The 20,848-nt window shown below is 37.5% G+C and overlaps 1 protein-coding gene across 7 annotated transcripts in view; it reads left to right on the top strand.

Annotated features, from left to right (window-relative positions):
- Positions 1-20,848, top strand: part of SNX7 (sorting nexin 7) — a 164,135-nt gene that overhangs the window by 43,805 nt on the left and 99,482 nt on the right. For all 7 annotated transcript variants that reach the window (XM_025288225.2, XM_006049771.4, XM_006049769.3 and 4 more), the window contains exons 5-7: positions 1,923-2,121; positions 7,739-7,938; positions 11,173-11,259. In XM_025288225.2, the coding sequence (XP_025144010.2) occupies positions 1,923-2,121; positions 7,739-7,938; positions 11,173-11,259 (486 nt within the window). The remainder of the gene's footprint in view (positions 1-1,922; positions 2,122-7,738; positions 7,939-11,172; positions 11,260-20,848) is intronic.

The following is a 20,848-nucleotide window of genomic DNA, read 5'->3' as shown; positions in this document are numbered from 1 at the left end:
GGTAGCTGATATATTTTTTAAAATGCCTGGGTACTCCTTTCATATAGCTAATACTGAAAATATAAAAACATTCTTAAATTGACACTGTTTTGAGTAGTAATGAGGGCTTTTCAAGTTAAGATAAAAGTTTTTTATTAATAGATGGATGAATGGATTGATAGATAATATAATTTTCTCACTTTTCCATCAATTACCTAATTTTAGAGGATCTAATTTCTAATACAGATTCCTTTTATATTCCTTTTATTTTTTCTTTTCTTCTATTAAGATATAATTCACCAAGAAAGATGGTGATATTTGGTCAATACCAAATACTTACTGACCAATGTTGAATTTTCTGTCTCTCAGTTGTTGCCAAAGTGATTGAAGCTAAAGAAGCCATTCATCTCAATTTTGACAGTACTTGGTGTCTGGAAGCCCTGTGTGACTTATGTGAGAAGAATTTGTGGCCTGACTCCAGACCCTTAGAAGCTGTTAGAAACATTCTCTGCAGTCAGCAGTTGCAATAACAGCTTGCTAGTTGTGACTTGTGCTCTTTCTGATAATATTTATTCTATCAAATGATGCAGTAGCCCTTGTGAATAGATGTACTGCCTGGTCAAGGGTGGCGTTTGTTATTATATTCTTTGCACACAAAATCATACTGATTTGGAAATTAACAAGTTTATATGTTATTTTGGGTAAGACCTTTAAGAAAGAAGATCTTAGAAAGGTAATATATTATTTCATATTTGGGTAAATAATACATAATAATGTTTTTATCTATAGATCTGGTAGTCAGCATTGTTATTTTTGTAGGTGTATGAATGTTTATATTACTCTTTGACATTGTTACTCTGACTGCCAAATCCACAGATAAAAATATTATTATGTATTATTTATCCAAATATTAAATAACATTATCTTTCTCCAGATCATCTTTGATCTCAAACCTGTGTTTCAGTAAGTGCTGTACCCATTGTCAGATCCCTTGTCCTTCTTGGTGTTCCTTTTTAGTAGGCCATACTTCTGAAGGGATACTTCTGTGCAGTGTATCCTTTTATAATATTTCTACTTTGCAAATCTGTAGCTAACTCTTCTAAATTAACTGTGAACCATCTATTACATATTTTATGAAAAATCTTTCTCCAAAGATAGCCAGTCAGTGGAGACAGTATAAGTTTATCCAGTTAAGTTGGTTGCAGAGCTATGGTCAGGGAGTTTATTTACCAACTATTCCAGTGACTTTAAGAAAGCAGACCAGTTAGTGCTTAGCAGTGAAGTCCTTGGGGTCAAACTGCCAGGACTTTGATCCCTACCCACCAATTCCTTGCTCTTGGACCTTGAACAAGCTTCTTTAACCTTCCTTTGCTTCCGTTCTCTTCTGTACAATGAGAGTAATAATAGAACCTGTTTCACAGTGTTATTGTGAGTGATGTGTATAAAAATGCAAGTATAGTGCCAATAACATTAAGCTCTCAATAAATGCTAGCCATTATTATAACTAAAGGATTAACAAAGTTTCCCAATTTTTCTTCCTAGGATGTAGATTAGACCCTGAGAGATCTTTTTCTCAATCATTTTTCTAAATTCCTGTTAATAAAATACAGGTTTCATCTCATATCATTTTCATATCTTCTCCAGTATCTCTATAAGTGCAGTTCCCTCTGTTACACCTTGTTCTTTGAAGGATCCATGCTCTGAGAAAACATGATTACATGTTTTACAGAAGCACTTTGGAAAAGAATGTTATCAAGGAGGCTGAGGCTTAGAGAAAGGACTGTGTACCCTAACTCATCTGCTTCAAATTAACATGAAATTAAAAAGATGTATATGGAACCTTTTTATCATCTTTATTCTTCTGATTAGATTTCTTTTTTTGTTGTTGGATCTTAGAATATCATTGTTTGCTTCATCCGATGTTTTATTTTTTTTGTTCCTAGGAATTCTCTTCTCACAAGAAGCAAGGGCCTGGATTACTCAGCAGGATGGGACAGTCAGTCAGAGCAGTTGCATTGTCAATGAGAGGAGTTAAAAGTCGCCCTGAGGAGTTCATGGAAATGAATAACTTCATTGAAATATTTAGCCAGAAAATAAATTTGATAGATAAAATATCTCAGAGAATCTACAAGGAAGAACGGGGTATGTAGAACTGCTGAACTGTGATCTCAAAGTTGTTGCATTTCTGATGAATCTTTTTCCATTTGCTGGTGTGGTAAGGCAGCATCAACTTAGCATTTCTTTTTGGTCATTCTTAGGATTTCTGTCTCTGCTTACAGTGCCCATCTGTTATTGCATGCTGTTTACTGTATCTAATTAGGGCCCTTAGCATATTCATCATAGTTGTTTTAAAATCATGTTCTAATTCCAACATCTCGGCCACATCTGGTTCTGATGCTTGCTCTCTCTTTAAATTGTGTTTTTTGCCTTTTAGTATGTCTTGTAATTTTCTTTTTGCCCCTGGTAGCCAGACATGATGTACTCATAAAAGTAAATAGGCCTTTAGTAATGTGGTGGTGAGGTGTGGGGAGGAGAAGCATTCTGGAGACCTGTGGTTAGGTCTCAGTCCTTTCATGAGTCTGTGCTTCTGGACCACTGTAAGCCTCACAGAAGTTCAGGGTTTTTCCTTCCCCATTTTAGTTGAGACAGGATGACCAGAGTGGGCTCAAGTTGGGTATTTCCCTTCCTCCAGAGAAGGCAATGGCACCTCATTCCAGTACTCTTGCCTGGAAAATCCCATGGACGGAGGAGCCTGGTAGGCTTCAGTCCATGGGGTCGCGAAGAGTCAGGGTCGCAAAGAGTCAGACACGACCGAGCGACTTCACTTTCACTTTTCACTTTCACACATTGGAGAAGGAAATGGCAACCGACTCCAGTGTTCTTGCCTTGAGAACCCCTGGGACGGGGGAGCCTGGTGGGCTGCCGTCTATGGGGTCGCACAGAGTTGGACATGACTGAAGCGACTTAGCAGCAGCAGCAGTAGCTCAGTGTGCTTAGTCGCTCAGTCGTATCTGACTCTTTGTGACCCCATGGACTGTATCCCACCAGGATCCTCAGTCCATGGGGATTCTCCAGGCAAGAATACTGGAGTGGGTTGCCATGCCGTCCTCCAGGGGATCTTCCCAACCCAGGGATCGACCCCAGGTCTCCCACCTTGCAGGCAGGTTCTTTGCCCACTGAGCCACCAGGGAAGCTACCAGGTCAGTTAGGCTCTGATAATACCCCAGCAGGTTATGCTCTGGGTAACCAGTTTCCCAAAAGGGAAGGCCTTGTTAAGAAGAACCCTGGCTATTAGGTAGAGTACCCTGGCTATTACAGAATGGCTTATTTTCTCATCTCCTGCAGGAAGCAGAAGTAATTTTTGCCTGATATTTACTGTGCAGGCTTTTGGAGGTAAATCTCACAATACTGTGGGATTTCACCCATGGCTGGTTTCTCTGGAATTTTTAACTCCTGGAATTGTCCACACTGAGACTCCAGCAATTCATCATTGACAGTTTCAGTTTCCCAACCTGGGCATTGGCTGGGCATTCCTCTCTCTTTTTTGTTTTTAAAAATTTTTATTGGAGTATACCCAGGTATGCCAGTGGTAAAGAACCTGCGTGCCAATGCAGGAGACGTGAAAGATGCAGGTTCAATCCCTGGGTTGGGAAGATCCCCTGGAGGAGAAAATGGCAACCCCTTCTGGTATTCTTGCCTGGAGAATCTGATGGACAGAGGAGCCTGGAAAGCCACTGTCCCTGGGGCTGTAGAGTCAGACATGACTGACATGACATAGAGCACACAGGGGCTTCCCAGTTGGCACTAGTGGTGAAGAACCTGCCTGCCAATGCAGGAGATGTAAGAGACCTGACCCAGGTTTGATCCCAGGGTTGGGACGATCCCCTGGAGGAGGAAATGGCACCCTGCCTCACTATCCTTGCCTTCTTACCTGGAGAATCCCGTGGACAGAGGAACCTGGCAGGCTACAACCCATAGTGTTGCACTGAGTTGGACATGACCCCACTCCAGTACTCTTGCCTGGAAAATCCCATGGACAGAGGAACCTGGTAGGCTGCAGTCCATGGGGTTGCTGAGGGTCGGACACAACTGAGTGACTTCCCTTTCACTTTTCACTTTCATGCAATGGAGAAGGAAATGGCAACCCACTCCAGTGTTCTTGCCTGGAGAATCCCAAGGACCAGGGAGCCCGGTGGGCTTCAGACTGTGGGGTCACACAGAGTTGGACACGACGGAAGCAACTTAGCAGCAGCAGCAGCAGCAGAGCACACACACACACATTCTTATTTCCATTTATAAATAATAGGGATAAAGAGCTTAATATTTTGGGTGTAGTCAGTCTCAAATGTTCAACATAGACCATAATTTTAATCAAAGAAGTGATGTTTTAGGAAATAGGGTTTCCACATTTGCTTGGGCGGGGGTTGGGGAGGAGGTGCAAGAACTCTATATTAGACCTGTCCAAGCAATGGCAGAGAGATTTAAAATAGATCTCTTTTCCTATTTTCAAGTTAGATTTTATTTCATGATTCTATGAATTCTATAAATTCTATGATGAGTTTTTGCCAACTTTTTAAAATTGCATTCATCTACATTTAAAATAGATGGCTAAGTCTGACAATAATTTGATTTATGCCTTCTTGGTCTTTGTATTTACCATTTGTAATTAAAAAAAAAATCAAGAAGATAATTGTTTTAACTAGGTTCAGTGATTCCAGTTCTATTAAGTGAATTCTTGATGGATAGTTAAGTGGTATGGCAATTCAGAGACCCCTGGAAACTCTTGACATTTAAGAGTTCTATAGAGTATCAAATATCATCATTATGTGTTATATTTACTGGTGCAAGGGACTAGTTTTCAAATCTCTGATCTGCTCTAATATTTGTGAAATCCTCAGAAGGAAAACTGGGTTTTTGTGGTGGACTTTATAAATTTGAGCTCTCAGTTTCAAGGAGTGGAGGCACACTGGCACAAACTTAAGGGATTTCTTGGTCTTTCAAATGTAAAGCCCATTTATCAAGATTTCATTTAAAATGATGGGTTTTTGGGTTTTTTGGTTTTTTTTTTGGAGTTCTGGGAGTCTAAGCTATATAAGGCATTTCTTTCATATTTAAATCATGAAGAATTTGTTTATCATAATGAGTCATTTCTCTTTTGACTTGCTTTTATTCTATTTTTTTTTTTGACTTTGTTTTGTGTTCCCTAATTAATTAGGCAAATTTGTATTGACCACATCATGTGCTAATGCTTTGTGCTAAAGATTGAAGGAGGGTTAAAATAGTATCTGTCCCTGAGTTCACAGTCTAGTTGGGGAAACAGATATATTAACAGACAAATTACAGTGCAGCTCATTAAGTTTCCATACAGATGCAATTTGAGTGCTATATAAGCACAGTTTAGAATTTCAAGGAAGCTCTTTAAATTAAAATAAATACTTTACAGGGTAAATAACACACTTTGATATATGCAGAAATTAAGAAAAGAAATAAAGGAGAATGTTTTCTTTTCTAGAAATATTGGGGCCTCCCTGGTGGCTCAGACAGTAAAGAATCTACCTGCAATGCAGGAGACCCGGGTTTGGTCCAAAGGGAAGATCCCCTGGAGAAGGGATGGTGTCACATGGCCATTATCTAAAATAAAAGATAGGCCTAGATCAGGAGGATGCAATTTGGAAGGATCCTAGTGGTCGTCAAACAGTATCTTCTTTAGGTGATAACTAGTATTTCTATTGTTTTTAAATCTTTAAAGTCTTTTTTAGTTTACCTGATCATATAAACTTTTGAAAAATTTAATAGTTTAATAAAAAAGTTTAATTTAGAGCAATATGACATTTTTCAACTAACCCCAATGACTAAGATGATTAAATATAGAGAATTTAATTATACTTATGTGGATATTAGACCAAAAATTCTCACTATTCATGCATCCTCTACCATAAAAAGCCATCTGTCATTAAACATTGATAGTGTGAAAGGAAACGTATAAAAATATTCAGATTTTAAAATGAAATCCAAATTTTTGGATAAATGGCTTATCAAGCATTGAATAGTCTTTTGTTCATTCTTTCATTGATATGAAAATATTTATTGAATGCATTATGTATTAGGCTTTGAGATTAAAAAAATAATGACTTTGCCCTATTGTAATGAGCATATGGCCTCAGAGTATGTGAGTTGTGCAAGCAGTTATAATAGAGTGAGATAATAGTATTAAATTATGATAGGCTTTAATAGAACTATTAAATTATGACACTCATTGAGGATAAAGCATCTACGAATCCTTTGGAACAGAAACAGAAGAGATTTACTTGTGTTACGACTTAAAGTGTTAGAAGTAGTTTGTCAGATGATAGAAATGGTAGAGGGCAATTAAAAGACATGTGCAGTGTTTAAGTTAGGAGAAATCATGAGATTCATGAATGAGCTGTTATTTTGGCTTGAATTAAAATATCTGTGAGGGAGATTTTCAGGAGTTAGACCTGGAGAGGCAAGGTAGGGACTGAAGGACTTAAAGGACTTTCTAATTCAGCTAAGAGGCTTTAATGTTCATATACTGTGACAAAAATTGAGAGGGAGAATTGTTAAAAGTCTCTTGCAGAGCGCAGTTTAGAGATGCTGATGACAGTACAAGTGAGGATAGGTGGATGGGTGGGGAGATAAATAGATACAGATTTAGAAAGATTGGAATTAGTGATTGACTGTCTCTTTGTAGGTGTCAGTTTAGGGTCTAGGATGACCCCACATTTTTTGCTTAGATCTCTGGAAGCAATTACCAGTAAGTCAGTTAGTCAGTCAGTTCAGTCACTCAGTCATATTCGACTCTTTGCAACCCCTTGAATCGCAACACACCAGGCCTCCCTGTCCATCACCAACTCCCGGAGTTCACTCAGACTCACGTCCATAGAGTCAGTGATGCCATCCAGCCATCTCATCCTCTGTCGTCCCCTTCTCCTCCTGCCCCCAATCCCTCCCAGCATCAGAATCTTTTCCAATGAGTCAGCTCTTCTCATGAGGTGGCCAAAGTACTGGAGTTTCAGCTTTAGCATCATTCCTTCCAAAAAACACCCAGGGCTCATCTCCTTTAGGATGGACTGGTTGGATCTCCTTGCAGTCCAAGGGACTCTCAAGAGTCTTCTCCAACACCACAGTTCAAAAGCATCAATTCTTTGGCACTCAGCTTTCTTCACAGTCCAATTCTCACATCCATACATGACCACTGGAGAAACCATAGCCTTGACTAGACGGACCTTTGTTGGCAAAGTAATGTCTCTGCTTTTCAATATGCTATCTAGGTTGGTCATAACTTTCCTTCCAAGGTAGGATATGTAAACAGGAGAAGAGGAAAAGAAGACATGTTTTGTTTACGTCATGTTGCCAATGAGATACTCAGGTATGGTTTGTTTGGTAGACAGAAGTCCATGATACAATAGATACAGTGATTTATTTATCACCCAAGCCAGGATACTTTTGACAATGAAAAAGCATGTTATTATTGATTACACCTGGAAAGCTTTTATTCAAGGACTGGTCTGAGCAGACTGGGAGGACAGGTCAGTTTAATGAAAGACGATATCTGCATTCTTAATGTTCATGTACAAGAACATGTGCACAATGAGAAAAATAAGGTCTTTTCTTATTGTCTATAATATAGGGATTGTGAAACATATAATTTTAATGTATTTTAAGTATATAATTGAAGTTATGTTGAAGTATATATTGAAAGAGCATATTATAAATTGAAGAACTTATTATTTTTTAGAATATTTAGATGAAATGAAAGAATATGGCCCAATTCATATTCTGTGGTCGGCATCGGAAGAAGATCTGGCTGATACTCTGAAAAGTGTTGCCAGCTGCATTGACAAATGCTGTAAGGCCACTGAAAAACGGATGTCTGGATTCTCAGAGGCCCTGCTTCCTGTTGTACATGAGTATGTACTTTATAGTGAAATGTTAATGGTAAGGACTCCGAACTATACTTCCACCTGAGTCCCTGACTTGCTTATAAGCTTTATAAAGGCAGTTTCTGTTTCTGTTTGTTCACCACTGTCTTCCTCTCGTAGAAAGATGCTTTGCATGTAGATGCTCATAAATATTTGTTTACTGCATGAATGAATTGATGAGTGGAAGAATATGTTAATGAAAGACAGGCATATTCAACAGTAGTAACAGCAGTTTATAACATAGGTTTGAAGCATCCTCAGTCAAGATTTACATAGAGAGTATGATTAGTTTTTCCAGCATTTTAAAATTTTACTTTAAGAATTTTCAGCACTTTAGAAATTTCTTTTTACGGACAAGTTGCTTTCTTGCTTCTAGGTACATTTGAAAGATGATATCCACATTCTTAATGTTCATGTACAGGAACATGTGCACAATGAGGAAAAATAAGGTCTTTGCTTATTGTCTATAATATAGGGATTTATATGAATATACATTTGTGTTACGTTTTATTTTCATATTTGTATGAAAATCCCTATAATATATGAAAATCCCTATAATATGGGGATTTTGTATGTTTTGTTTTGTTTGTATCATTATGTAGAAAGTGCTTGAGTAGGATCTTGATGTTTGTTCTGTCTTCTGGATGCTTCTAAAAAGAAATCCTCCACATTACCATGTTTTTCTTTCATGACTTGAAAAGGCTTTTATTCCTTTTATATCAAAGTTTTACGTGTAACCTCCTAAGTTCAAGTTTAGTTCTCTAGATAGTTGGGATTTTGTGATGTTATCTGCAAAGTTAATGTTTTTCATCCTGTATTCTCTGTGCATAATACCTCACACAGTTGAACTGACACCCTCAGCTTTCTGGTGTTGTAGGTGACAGAGGTAGAAGAAGTCAGTTTGCATTCACTGGTAGTCCATTTTTTTCTGCCATTTGTGCTTGAATCTATGGTTTCTGTTTTCATGTACTCTTGATTTGGGAGGATTTAAAAATATTTTTTACTTCTGTCTCGGTAAGAAAAACGCTCTCAACCTTTCAGCATAATATCTGCCTCTTTCATGTTTATTATGTTCAGATTTTCCTTCACAGAATCATTAAATATTTTGTAGGTATTTCAGGCTTCTGTTGTTATTTGACTTTGTTGGGGTCCTCCTATAAGCATATCCTCCCTGCTTCCCAAAGTCCTCTAGTGTTTCACTGTTGAGGCACCTCCTCTTTGCCTCCATCAATTTCCCTTGGCTACATTCCATTGGTTTACTTCATTATTGATCTCCCTCTTGTGTGGCTATTCAAAGAGATCTTATTTTTTTCATTAAAAATATAATATTATTTTCCCCTAATTAGATGTGTTTTGGTCTTTATTATGTCAAGATGGAAATTATGCAGTTTAAATCATGTATCATTAAAGGTGTGGAAAAAAATGATAATAGCAACCAGAATCGAATTATTTTATAAGTCCTCATTTGATTGTATTATTTTGTAGGTTCCCAGAGTGTAATCAGTAGCACTTACATTGCAGATCTATTTCTGTTTTATATTGGAATATTTTCTTCAGTGTGAGCTAAAATAATGAAAAGTATATGATTTGACAAAAGGATTAAATTTTTGCTGTTTTTACTAGTTGTCTTCTGAAGCTACCTCTTACTTAAAATATTTCTATCTATATGAAGCACAATATTTCATATTGATGGAAACAGATCTTAATGGGACTAAATTATTGCATGTGCCATTTGGGTTAGAAAAAGGGAGTTCCTGCCATTAATGGCAATTAAACATTGAAGTAAATATAAAAGAATTTGTGACAATTAGTTGAATTTTCTATTCATTTCTTTGAACACAAGAGAGGTGTTAATCTCTTTTGAACATATTAAGAGTGATTCCACCAGGCACAAAAGTTGGGTGAGTTATTTTCAGGATGCCTTTTATCCTTGTGTGCTGTGCTGTGCTCAGTCACTTCAGTCATGTCCAACTGTCTGCAACCCCTTGGGCTGTAGCCCACCAAGCTCCTCTGTCCAAAGGATTCTCCAAGCAAGAATACTGGAGTGGGTTGCCATGTCCTCCTCCAAGGGATCTTCCTGACCTAGGCATCAAACCCTCATCTCTACATCTCCTGCATTGGCAGGCACATTCTTTACCACCAGCACCACTTGGAAAGTCAGCTTTCTATCCTTAATGACTCAGTTTTCACACAAATACTATATAGCCAGCTTGTTTGGTTCCGTTTAACTGATTTGCGGTTTAGGTTCTTTTCTTCCTCTGAAAACACCCAGAAGACCTGTACCACGTTAAGGTTCTTCTCTTATACGTCCTACAACTCCACTCTTCCTGGTTGAACTGTTTGCTTACTCAGGGTTAGTTTTATTTTTGCCTTGAACTGTTTAGGCCACTTGTGTTCATTATTACAATTTCACTATTTAATTAATACTGTGAAAACCAGTGAAAGATGGGTACAAATAGTCTTTGCATCTGCAAAGCCCAGGTAGACTGTCTAGAAGAAAAGTGAGTCACCAAGGGAAAGACATTGTTAAATGCTGGAAAACATCGTAAAAGATGTTGATGAATTCTGTACTTAAATGTCTTCACAGGGGTGTTTTAACTGAAACATAAAATCATAATTATTCAAGTAAATAAGGTGGAACTCCTATCAGTCAGAGTAGAGGCCATATTTCTTCCTTAAAAGCTTGGCTAATTGGTTAACACTTATATATTTTAAGCTAAAATAAAATCTTAAGATGTGAATGTATACTTCCATTTTGATTCCCACTGTAATTGACTTTGTTGAGCTATTAGCTTTTGGAGTCCAGTAAGAAGGCTGATGGTAGACACTTTCAGATGCGTGGTGCATATGTACTCACAACTGCAACTAGTTTACACCATAGCATGAATTTTCAGTGCTTCTACTGATTTTTTTTGTTGTTGTTGTTAATTTGTTTTGTTCTTTGGTCTTTTTGAAGAACTGTACGTGCCTAGAGTACACCACGAAAACATTTGTATTTTGTACATAAAATACTTAAATCAGTAAGATATACATTGGGAAAACTAATAGAAGATTTATGAACAAGTTTCTTTTAAGCACTTGCTATCTGTTTAGCTTTTAGAGATTAAAAACATTTTAAGGCATTATACCCCCAGATGGACTGATGGCCTGGGGAAGAGATGCTACTTGTATTCTGAAATGTATATTTTGGCTATGCAAAGATTATTAAAACAAAGTACAGCCTATTTCCTTCCTGTGTTTTGATACAAAGGCTGTCATGAAAAGAAGAGACCAAATACAGGCAGAACTGGATTCCAAAGTTGAAGCTTTGACGTCCAAAAAGGCAGATACTGATCTGGTAAGTTTTTAATTTTCTTGTTATAATCATGTAGAATTCATTGTCTAAGATTTTTATTAGCTCCATCACACGCTTGTTTTAAGCATTCAGTAACTGATGCTAAAATTCCTTCTGAAAATTGATTATACGTTGCGTACCATGTGAGTCTGTAAACTTAAGATGCTTTTCTGCCTTTCTGTCTTACATTTTTTTCTTACAGTGAGTAAAACATGAAGTTAATTTTGTAAAATTAGAATGTTTGAATAAGGTATGGAAAAAAGAACTTAACATTGTTCCAGATGGTTAGTAAGTACTCAGTACATAAACCTAGTTTTTACTCGTTTTATAAGAAAATTTTATAAGCTAAATTGGTATTCTTATTACTTTCTAGTTATTATAAACATCTTTACAAAGGAAGTATATTTGTTTTCAAGTTTAATTCTTTCCATAAAATACGTTTTTATGGAAATGTTTAAACATAGAAAAAGATCTAATAATATAATAAACTCATATATTTATCACTGGGTTTCATTAATTCCCAACATTTTGCCCAGTTTTTTTTTTTTTTACCTCTTTCCTCATTTTTTTTTCCGAAATATTTGAAAGCAATTTTCAGACATTATATTTTTCACCTGGAATAGGTTAGTATTTATATTTTATTGTCTTTGTGTATTTTCAAAGTAACACTATCTGATCAGAATTGTTATTATCATTTTAAGATTGAGGAGGAGGGTTGAAAGGTAGAGTAACTTGCCCAAATTTGTACAGTTCTTGAAACAGTGGTAGCACTGGAGGTGATGGGATCACTTGCCTGCCTCAGACCATGCTGCCTCTTAGAAAGCAAGTATAAGTGTAGGAAAAATGGCTCATTGAGTTCTCTATGGAAGAGATTTCCCTAATTTTATTTTTAATTTAAGAAGTTAGAGTACACTTATGTCATCTGAAAGGGTGAATCCTTAAACCCCGCCCCTGTTAATCCATAGTACTATTACTGCCCATCCCAACTTGGCTTGGGGCTTAACCTCTCTCTTCCCTGCTCTAATTTTCTCTCTAGCTTTAATAATTTTCTGACAAAAAAGATGATAGTCTTACTGATTTTCCTTTTATCTTCTCTTTCTTTCTGTTTTCCCCTGTCCATAATCTAAATACTCTAAGGGTAGGAATTTTTAAATTGTTTCCTGAAGCATTCTCAGCCCAAAGAACAATGCCTGGTACATGGTGGACAATGAATAAATAATTGTAAATGAATGAGAATTGCAATGTTTGCTGTGATTCATAAAACATATTGAAGGCTTGAGACAATGTCTCTACAAAATCAGAGTTTGTGTTAAATGTTGAGATTTCACTAAATAATGATTATGAATTATCCTCATCTTTCTTAACTATATTTATTTTTCAAACTTAAGTTTATTCTCCTGAATGGAACATGAGTGGGGAGTGGTGTGCTGTTATGGACAGAGTAGGAGAATGGAATCTGTGAAAGAGAGAAACAAAATGTAGAATAGATGAAACCAGTGCTTGAGGGGAAAATCATTTCCTTTAACCTCAATAGAGGAGAAAAAAGAGGAAAACCAAGATTAACCTTTTCAATACAATAAGGGATGTGCTCAGCTGCTCAGTCATGTCCGACCCTTTGCCACCCCATGGACTGCAGCCCACAAGGCTCCTCTGTCCTTGAAGTTTTCCAGGGAAGAATACTGGAGTGGGTTGCCATTTCCTGCTCCAGGGGATCTTCCCAACCCAGGGATTGAACACTCGTCTCTTGCATGTCATACATTGGTAAGGTGATTCTTTACCACTGCACCACTTGGGAAACTCTACAATAAGCAATATATATATGTATATATGTACATATATATTTTTTTAGCTTAAAGGATCAACTGGAAGGAACAAAAATGGGTAAGCACATGTAATACAAAATTATAATTGTATCATTGGAACTGTAGAATTTTTTAACTTGTTAAATAGTTTTTAAAGATATATAAATTCATGAGATGTTGAAGTTTGTGATTAGATAAAAATTTGCCCTTGACTAGATACTAGAAAAAAGTACAGTATTTTAAAGTTTCAGGAGAATAGTAAAATGGCTTAAAAACCAAGCATCTGTTCAGAATGGCTTATATTCGTATTTTAAATTGAAAGGAAGAGTAGTTGAGATTGTTCCAACCACAGAAATACAGGAAAAAATAGCTTAGGCCCAAATATGGCTAGGCTTTCCCAACTCAACTAAAAAACACATTTTTTCTTTTCATTTGACTTGCAAATATTTTGTCTTTTTGCTCTATAAAAATTTCCTTGATATCCCATTATAACCTGATGAGCCATCTGTATTTTTGCTTTCATTGTGTGTGTGTGAGAGAGAGACATGTCCACTATAAAGTATTTTTTTACCTAGTTAGATTCTATGCTGTGAGATTGGAGAAATTTAGAACTTTAATTATCTGCATTATTCTGTAAGATAATTTTTATTAAGATTTGAAACAGAGATGTTTAACAAAGACATTACAAGTATTTTTTTGTTACCTATCAAAAACAGATCCTAAAATGCACAGGCACTAATTTGATGATTTGTGAATGGTTCCACTTACATTTTCATGTCGTTTATTTATTTATAGACCTTACTTTGAAATACCTATGTTATGATGATATCTTTGGAAGCAACCTTCCAGGGTTACTCTCAAAATGAACCTGCTGTGATTGGTCACAGAACAACCAAAGGGAAGTTGCTTAGAAATATGCAGGATAGGGTCACCATGGAAACGTGCCCTTGTGAGGTCCTTCTAAGGAGCCCTCCTTTGCAGTCACCATGGCGACCCTGGCAGAGAACTGAATAGAGCAATCTATCCTGGTTGTTTACCATGGCAACTCAAGCAGGGCCACTTTGGAGACAACCCTGGGGCCATTTCTATGGAGACCTGCTGGGGATGCCTTCAGAGGCTCATCAAAGTCACCTTTGGGTGGGAAGTTATATGCAAACCCAACAAAGCAGCTCATAATGCAAAGGACAGTGAAATGAAGCTCTGCCAAGGAGGGCAAAGACTAGAGGAATTATAATTATTGGGTGGAAATAGAGCCCTGATGTAACTAACATTCCAGAGGTCATGTTAGACATATCAGATGATCTTTATGTGGGCTACGTGCCATGTGAATGCAAGGCTCTTATCTTTTATCTTGCCTATAACTTTGTATGTGCTGTAAACTGACAATTCTGGCATTATTATTAGTTTTTCTCATCACATAAATATGCCCACAAAAATTATATGCTTTCCTGCAAACCAAAATAATTGTTTTAGAGTGAATTCCTTGATTTATTACCTGGGTAGTTGCAAAGTGGCTGCTTCTTAGAGTTGTGGTTTGTACTTCTTGTCTCACAACAATAAAATTAATGGTTTCAAAATGACCTCAACTTAATAAAGACTAGAATACTCATGTGAAGGTCAGTTCAGCTGTTCATTTAGTGTTTTGTCATTTAGACTTTGGGGTTAGATAGATGTAGGATCAAATCCTGTCTTATTTGCTTATTAAATCTTAAGACACGTTTCCTAACATTTTAAAGCCTCATTTTATCTTGTATAATGGGGGAGATTATTAGTGCTTTTCTAATAGCCTTGTTAAGGATTTAGTGATAAAATGCAAGTCAGTTATTTGGATCATATGAATAGAAAGCACTCAGTGGTTGTTAGCTGTAGTTATTTTGATGGCTTTACAAAAGTTTAACACTTGAGTTGTGTCCTGTAAAACGAGTAAGGAATTGTTCCTTGAAGACTAGTGAGTGGCTATTATGAAAAGTAGTAAAAGCTGAAACAATGTGAGGAACCCTGGTTGATGTGTAGTGAGCAGGGTGCTGGAGAATGTGGTGCAGAAGAATCCTGTTGCAGGATGTGGCTCTAAAGGTGGGTTGCAGTCAGATCAGAAAGGAGCCTTGTTTGTCAGGATGAAGCATATGGGCTTTATCCTTTGGACTGTGTGGTTCCAGCAAGTGCCTGAACTGAAGCGGTGGTTGCAGAGTTGCTGAGAAGAGAAATTTGAGAGAGGTGGGAGATAGAATCTGAAGCATGTAAAGAATGAGAGTGGCCCTTGTTTCAAGTTCTTAGTGACCCTTGACATTTCTAGCTTGTAAGGAAAGCAGATTGTGGCTCAATAAACTGAACTGTAGCATGTAAGGGAAGAAGAAAATTGGAGATGTGCAACTTTATGTCATGATGAGACAACATTTAAGGCAGAATATTCAGTGAAACATTTTATCAAATGTTGTTGGGTACTTAACATATAAGAGACACTAATCCAGGCACTAGGGAGAAAATGGTCAAGAAAGACCCTAGTGAGTCCTAAATTCTGGAGACAGAGACAAAAGCAACAAATAAAATTTATAGTGTATTGTCACATATGATAAGTATGGAGAAGAGGCAGTGTTGGGGAGCAGTGTGATTTAAAATTAGGGGTCAGGAAAGGTCTTACCAGGAAGCTGTTTATGTAAAACCCCAGAAAGTTGAGGTCTTGAACTCCGTAAATACCTGGCAGAACATGTCAGGCAATGGGGACAGTACATGCAAAGTGGAGTTATGCCTGTGTGTTTCTTGCAAAGCAAGGAGACCAGTGTTGCTGGAGTGGAATGAGGATGCAGAAGAGCTGTGGGAAACGAGGTTGGAGTGGTAAGCAGGGGTCAGATAGTGTAAGATTATAACATTTGGTCTCAACAAGTTAGGAAGACGACAGTGGAAAGGAGGAGTGACATGGTAAGACTTGTTCTAAAAGGACTACCATGCTTGGGAAAGACGAAAGGTAATGCATATGTTGGGTGTGCATGGAACAGGAGTCCAGAGCTGGAGACTAGCTCTTCCAATCCCAGGGCACACCCTAGCTTGAACCCAGGCAGAAGTAGTGTGGAGTGGTCAGATTCTGAGGATATTTTGCAGATACAGCTGTTGCTATTTGGTGCACTATGAATTGTGAGTGAACAAGGATTATACCACGGTTTTCGAACCAAGCAAGTGGAAGTTAAGTGTTGGCACTGAAATGGCAAAGACTTTGGGAAGAACATGGAGAAGGTGAGTAAATCAGATCTGAGTGTATGAAGTTGGTGTGCCTGGAGATAACCAAGTGAGGTGTTGAGCAGGGACATATGGAAATCTGTATAAAAATCCAGAGGTCAGGGAGGACCCAGCTGGAAATTACTAGCAGATAAGTTGTAGTTAAAGCCATGACATTTGTTCAGATCACTAAAGGATGAGAAAAAGAGGCCCCAAGACTTCATAGGATTGAGCCATGATATATTCCAACAAAAAAAAATCAGAGATGAGATGGCTAGTTATGAGAAGGAAAGGGAATTTATATAGCTTTGGCTGGAGGTAGGTAATTTGACCGATAAGAAGAACTAAACAGATTTACTTGGGCTTCCCTTGTGGCTCAGCTGGTAATGAATCCACCTGCAATGTGGGAGACCTTGGTTCGATCCCTGGGTTGGGAAGATCCCCTGGAGAAGGGAAAATCTACCCACTCCAGTATTCTGGCCTGGAGAATTCCATGGACTGTATAGTCCATGGAGTTGCAAAAGAGTCAGACATGACTGAGCGACTTGCATTTTCACTTTCAAACAGATTTACTTAGGGTCATTCAACTTTTTTAATGACTTCTCTGTTTATGAGGTATTTGTAAAACAATTTGATACAGAATAAGGTAAGTGTAGATAATAAGATATTTTAATAGACATTGAGACATATATGCTCTGATAAAGAAGATATTAAAGAACAGATATTCAAAGTAAGGAAAACTCTGCCTGTGAAGATGAAGGTATAACAGTACTGAGATTTTGAGGAAAACTCAAATATTTGGAGGAACTTGTGGTTTTTGCAGTTTAGTTATAAGTTTTCAGAGTCAGAGCTTCTGTTTGAAAATGCTTATTCATTTCACTGTTTAACTGTAAGATAAATAAGGTTCATCTGTGCTGCTAAATAATGCTGCATATCCATTTTATTTTTATTTTTATTTTTGAATGGATGATTTATAATTTGCCACTCAAAGCAGCATTCAAATATAAATGAATATGAATACATTTGACATTTAGCAATATGTGCATGGAATCTGAGAGTTGGATCTAGATATAATGCCATAGCCGTTTAGCAGTATATTTATGTGAGCAAAAATAAAAAATGCATTTTCATAAGATCGTTACAGTTTGGATTTGCATATAGCCACATTCAGAAGATACAAACAGACACCAAATTTATTTAATCTGGTCCTTGCTTCGTGTGAGTTGCTATTTTTGAACCAGTTTTTTACTCCCATCTCAAATTGTGGTTATTAATCTTGAAATGTTCTTGATACTGTACTCAATGCTTTTTAAACTTTGAAGAAATAACATTGACATAGATTTTTTTTTTTTTTTGGTAGTCAGGGCAGAGGTTGGCTCTACCTTTTCTTGGATATTGTAATTTCACTTCTCTCCCCTGATTTTTTAACAAATTGATTCCTTTCTATAGGCCTCATTTTCTAGTGTCTATTTTTCTCTCTCCACTTCTTTTGTGTCTATTTGCTTCTACATGGGTTTCTCATGAACACAGATGATATGCATATGTACATATATACACACTCACACAGCCGTGAAAGACATGGTGCTATCCAGTGAAAGAAGAAAGGACTTTCTTTGTGTATATTTCCTTTTATCAGTTTATCCTAGAAGATATCCAGCAGACTTTTTCTCATATCTTACGGTGAGACCATGATCAAACTAGTACTTTGGAGTAGAAATGTGACCATCAGTACTGAATTGGACCAGCTCGAAGCTGCCCTCTGATGCAAAAACCTAAACAATAAAAACAAACAAACTGGGACTCTTACATGTAGTAAGAGGGAGAATGGGGAATGGATTTGAAGTAAATAGTTAATAAATATGTGCCTCACATACACAGTGTAGCTGTACATTGGAGTTGTAGACACACTACTGGTTGGGAATCCAGGTGAATGAGTGATGAAAGCCCTCAGTAGCCTCTCCTCCCAGAACAAAGTTCCAGGCAGTGCCTAGAATCCCTCTCCCTCTGAACCACCACTGGCAGGCCTCTCATTCAGGGCATCATTGGTTCAAATGGTTAGAAAAAAAAAGTCCATGTGCTGCTATTTATATAAACTTGCAGAGGGTAATAATAAGTATTTGATTAAAAAGCAAAAATCATGTCAGTTCTATGAATAAGAGCCTGTTGAGCCTGAGATCTTTATTTGGAATTTTATCAGGTTACTTTTCTCCTCTGTTATTTATCTCATGGGATTGCAAGTAGAGCAATATCTGAAAAGTGTTTAATAAAAGATCTTAAACCCAGTTGTAGACTTTCATGTGATTTTAGCCATAGCATTGTGTGCCTTTATAGTTTAGGACAAGTTACTTACATTCTCCTTGCTTTAGTTTTCTCAACTATAAAAGTTGTGGGTAATACCTTCCTTAGAGTGTAGTTAAGTCAGCCTGTGAATACTATGAGTTCAGTACCTAGCTAGGTAGATTGTAAATATTGTGTATTTGAAATATATATTGATGTCTCATTCAAAGTTTGGAAAGTGGTAACTGTAATCCTGCTTGTTAGATCATTACACTGCTTAAAAAAAAAATGACTTAGTAACTATCTTGAGTTAAATAGTGACTGCTCCCGTTGCCCCACCTGATCACTAGGCAACTGAATATATAATTTAAAACGTATATGAATATATACTGACCCTTAAAAAGTTTGTGATTTTTACTCCAACAGTTGTTCTACTAAACTGCATTTGGCATTGTACCATTGATTTGTAATAAAGGACATTTTAAAAAAGAGAAACATTAATCTCTTTATTATAAGCATCAGCATCACTGAATACTTACTAATTAAGTTTTTGTTTATGAGGACCCCTGAGAAATGATTCATATATTTATCAGCACCAGCAATAGGATTTAATTTCTCTGGAGCCATTGACTTGTTTTCAGTGTGTGCACATCTTCGGTTTTATACCTATTCCTAGCACACTCTTTATCCCACTCTTTACATTAGTTTCTAGAATGTTGAGAACCCCAATTCTGATCCACTTCTATCTGGCCGATGTGTTTTTTGTTTCTAACTCACCCCTGGATTTACCTTGTTTTTCCCCTACTTTTGTTTTCCCCTTGTGCTATTGTCTTTATCTACTTCAGTTCAGTTCAGTTCAGTTGCTCAGTCATGTCCAACACTTTGTGACCCCATGGACTGCAGCACGCCAGGACTCCCTGTCCATCATCAACTCCCGGAGTTTACCCAAACTCATGTCCATTGAGTTGGTGATGCCATCCAACCATCTCATCCTCTGTCGTTCCCGTCTTCTTCCACCTTCAATCTTTCTCAGCATCAGGGTCTTTTCAGATGAGTCAGCTCTTTGCATCAGGTGGCCAAAATATTGGAGTTTCAGCTTCAACATCAGTCCTTCCAAGGAACACTCAGGACTGATCTCTTTTAGGATGGACTGGTTGGATCTCCTTGCAGTCCAAAAACTCTCAAGAGGCTTCTCCAACACCACAGTTCAAAAGTGCCAGTTCTTCGGTGCTCAGCTTTCTTTATAGTCCAACTCTCCCATCCATACATTATTGCTGGAAAAACCATAACCTTGACTAGATGAACCTTCGTTGGCAAAGTAATGTCTCTGCTTTTTAATATGCTGTCTAGGTTGGGCACAGTTTTTATTCCAAGGAGTAAGTGTCTTTTAACTTCATGGCTGCAGTCACCATCTGCAGTACTTTTGGAGCCCAAGAATATAAAGTCTGTCACTGCTTCCATTGTGTCCCCATCTATTTGCCATGAAGTGATGGGACCGGATGTAATGATCTTAGTTTTCTGAATGTTGAGCTTTAAGCCAACTTTTTCACTCTCCTCTTTCACTTTCATCAAGAGGCTCTTTAGTTCTTCTGCATTTTCTGCCATAAGAGTCGTGTCATTTGCATATCTGAGGTTATTGATAGTTCTCAGGCCAATCTTGATTCCAGCTTGTGCTTGCTCCAGCCCAGCGTTTCTCATGATGTACTCTGCATATAAGTTAAATAAGCAGGGTGACAATACACAGCCTTGATGTACTCCTTTTCCTATTTGGAACCAGTCTGTTGTTCCATGTCAAGTTCTATCTGTTGCTTCCTGACCTGCATACAGATTTCTCAAGAGGCAGGTCAGGTGGTCTGGTATTCCCATCTCTTGAAGAATTTTCCACAGTTTGCTGTGGTCCACACAGTCAAAGGCTTTGGCATAGTCAATAAAGCAGAAATAGATGTTTTTTCTGGAACTCTCTTGCTTTTTTGATGATCCAGCAGATGTTGGCAATTTGATCTCTGGTTCCTCTGCCTTTTCTAAAACCAGCTTGAACATCTGGAAGTTCACAGTTCATGTATTGCTAAAGCCTGGTGTGGAGAATTTTAAGCATTACTTTACTAGCATGTGAGATGAGTGCAATTGTGCAGTAGTTTGAGCATTCTTTGGCATTGCCTTTCTTTGGGATTGGAATGAAAACTGACCTTTTCCAGCCTGTGGCCATTGCTGAGTTTTCCAAATTTGCTGGCGTATTGAGTGCAGCACTTCCACAGCATCATCTTCCAGGATTTGGAATAGCTCCACTGGAATTCCATCACCTC

The sequence above is a fragment of the Bubalus bubalis genome, chromosome 6 (genome assembly GCF_019923935.1).
Source record: "Bubalus bubalis isolate 160015118507 breed Murrah chromosome 6, NDDB_SH_1, whole genome shotgun sequence".
In the NCBI taxonomy this organism is placed as follows: Eukaryota; Metazoa; Chordata; class Mammalia; order Artiodactyla; family Bovidae; genus Bubalus; species Bubalus bubalis.
This window is presented reverse-complemented; position numbering and strand designations above follow the sequence as displayed.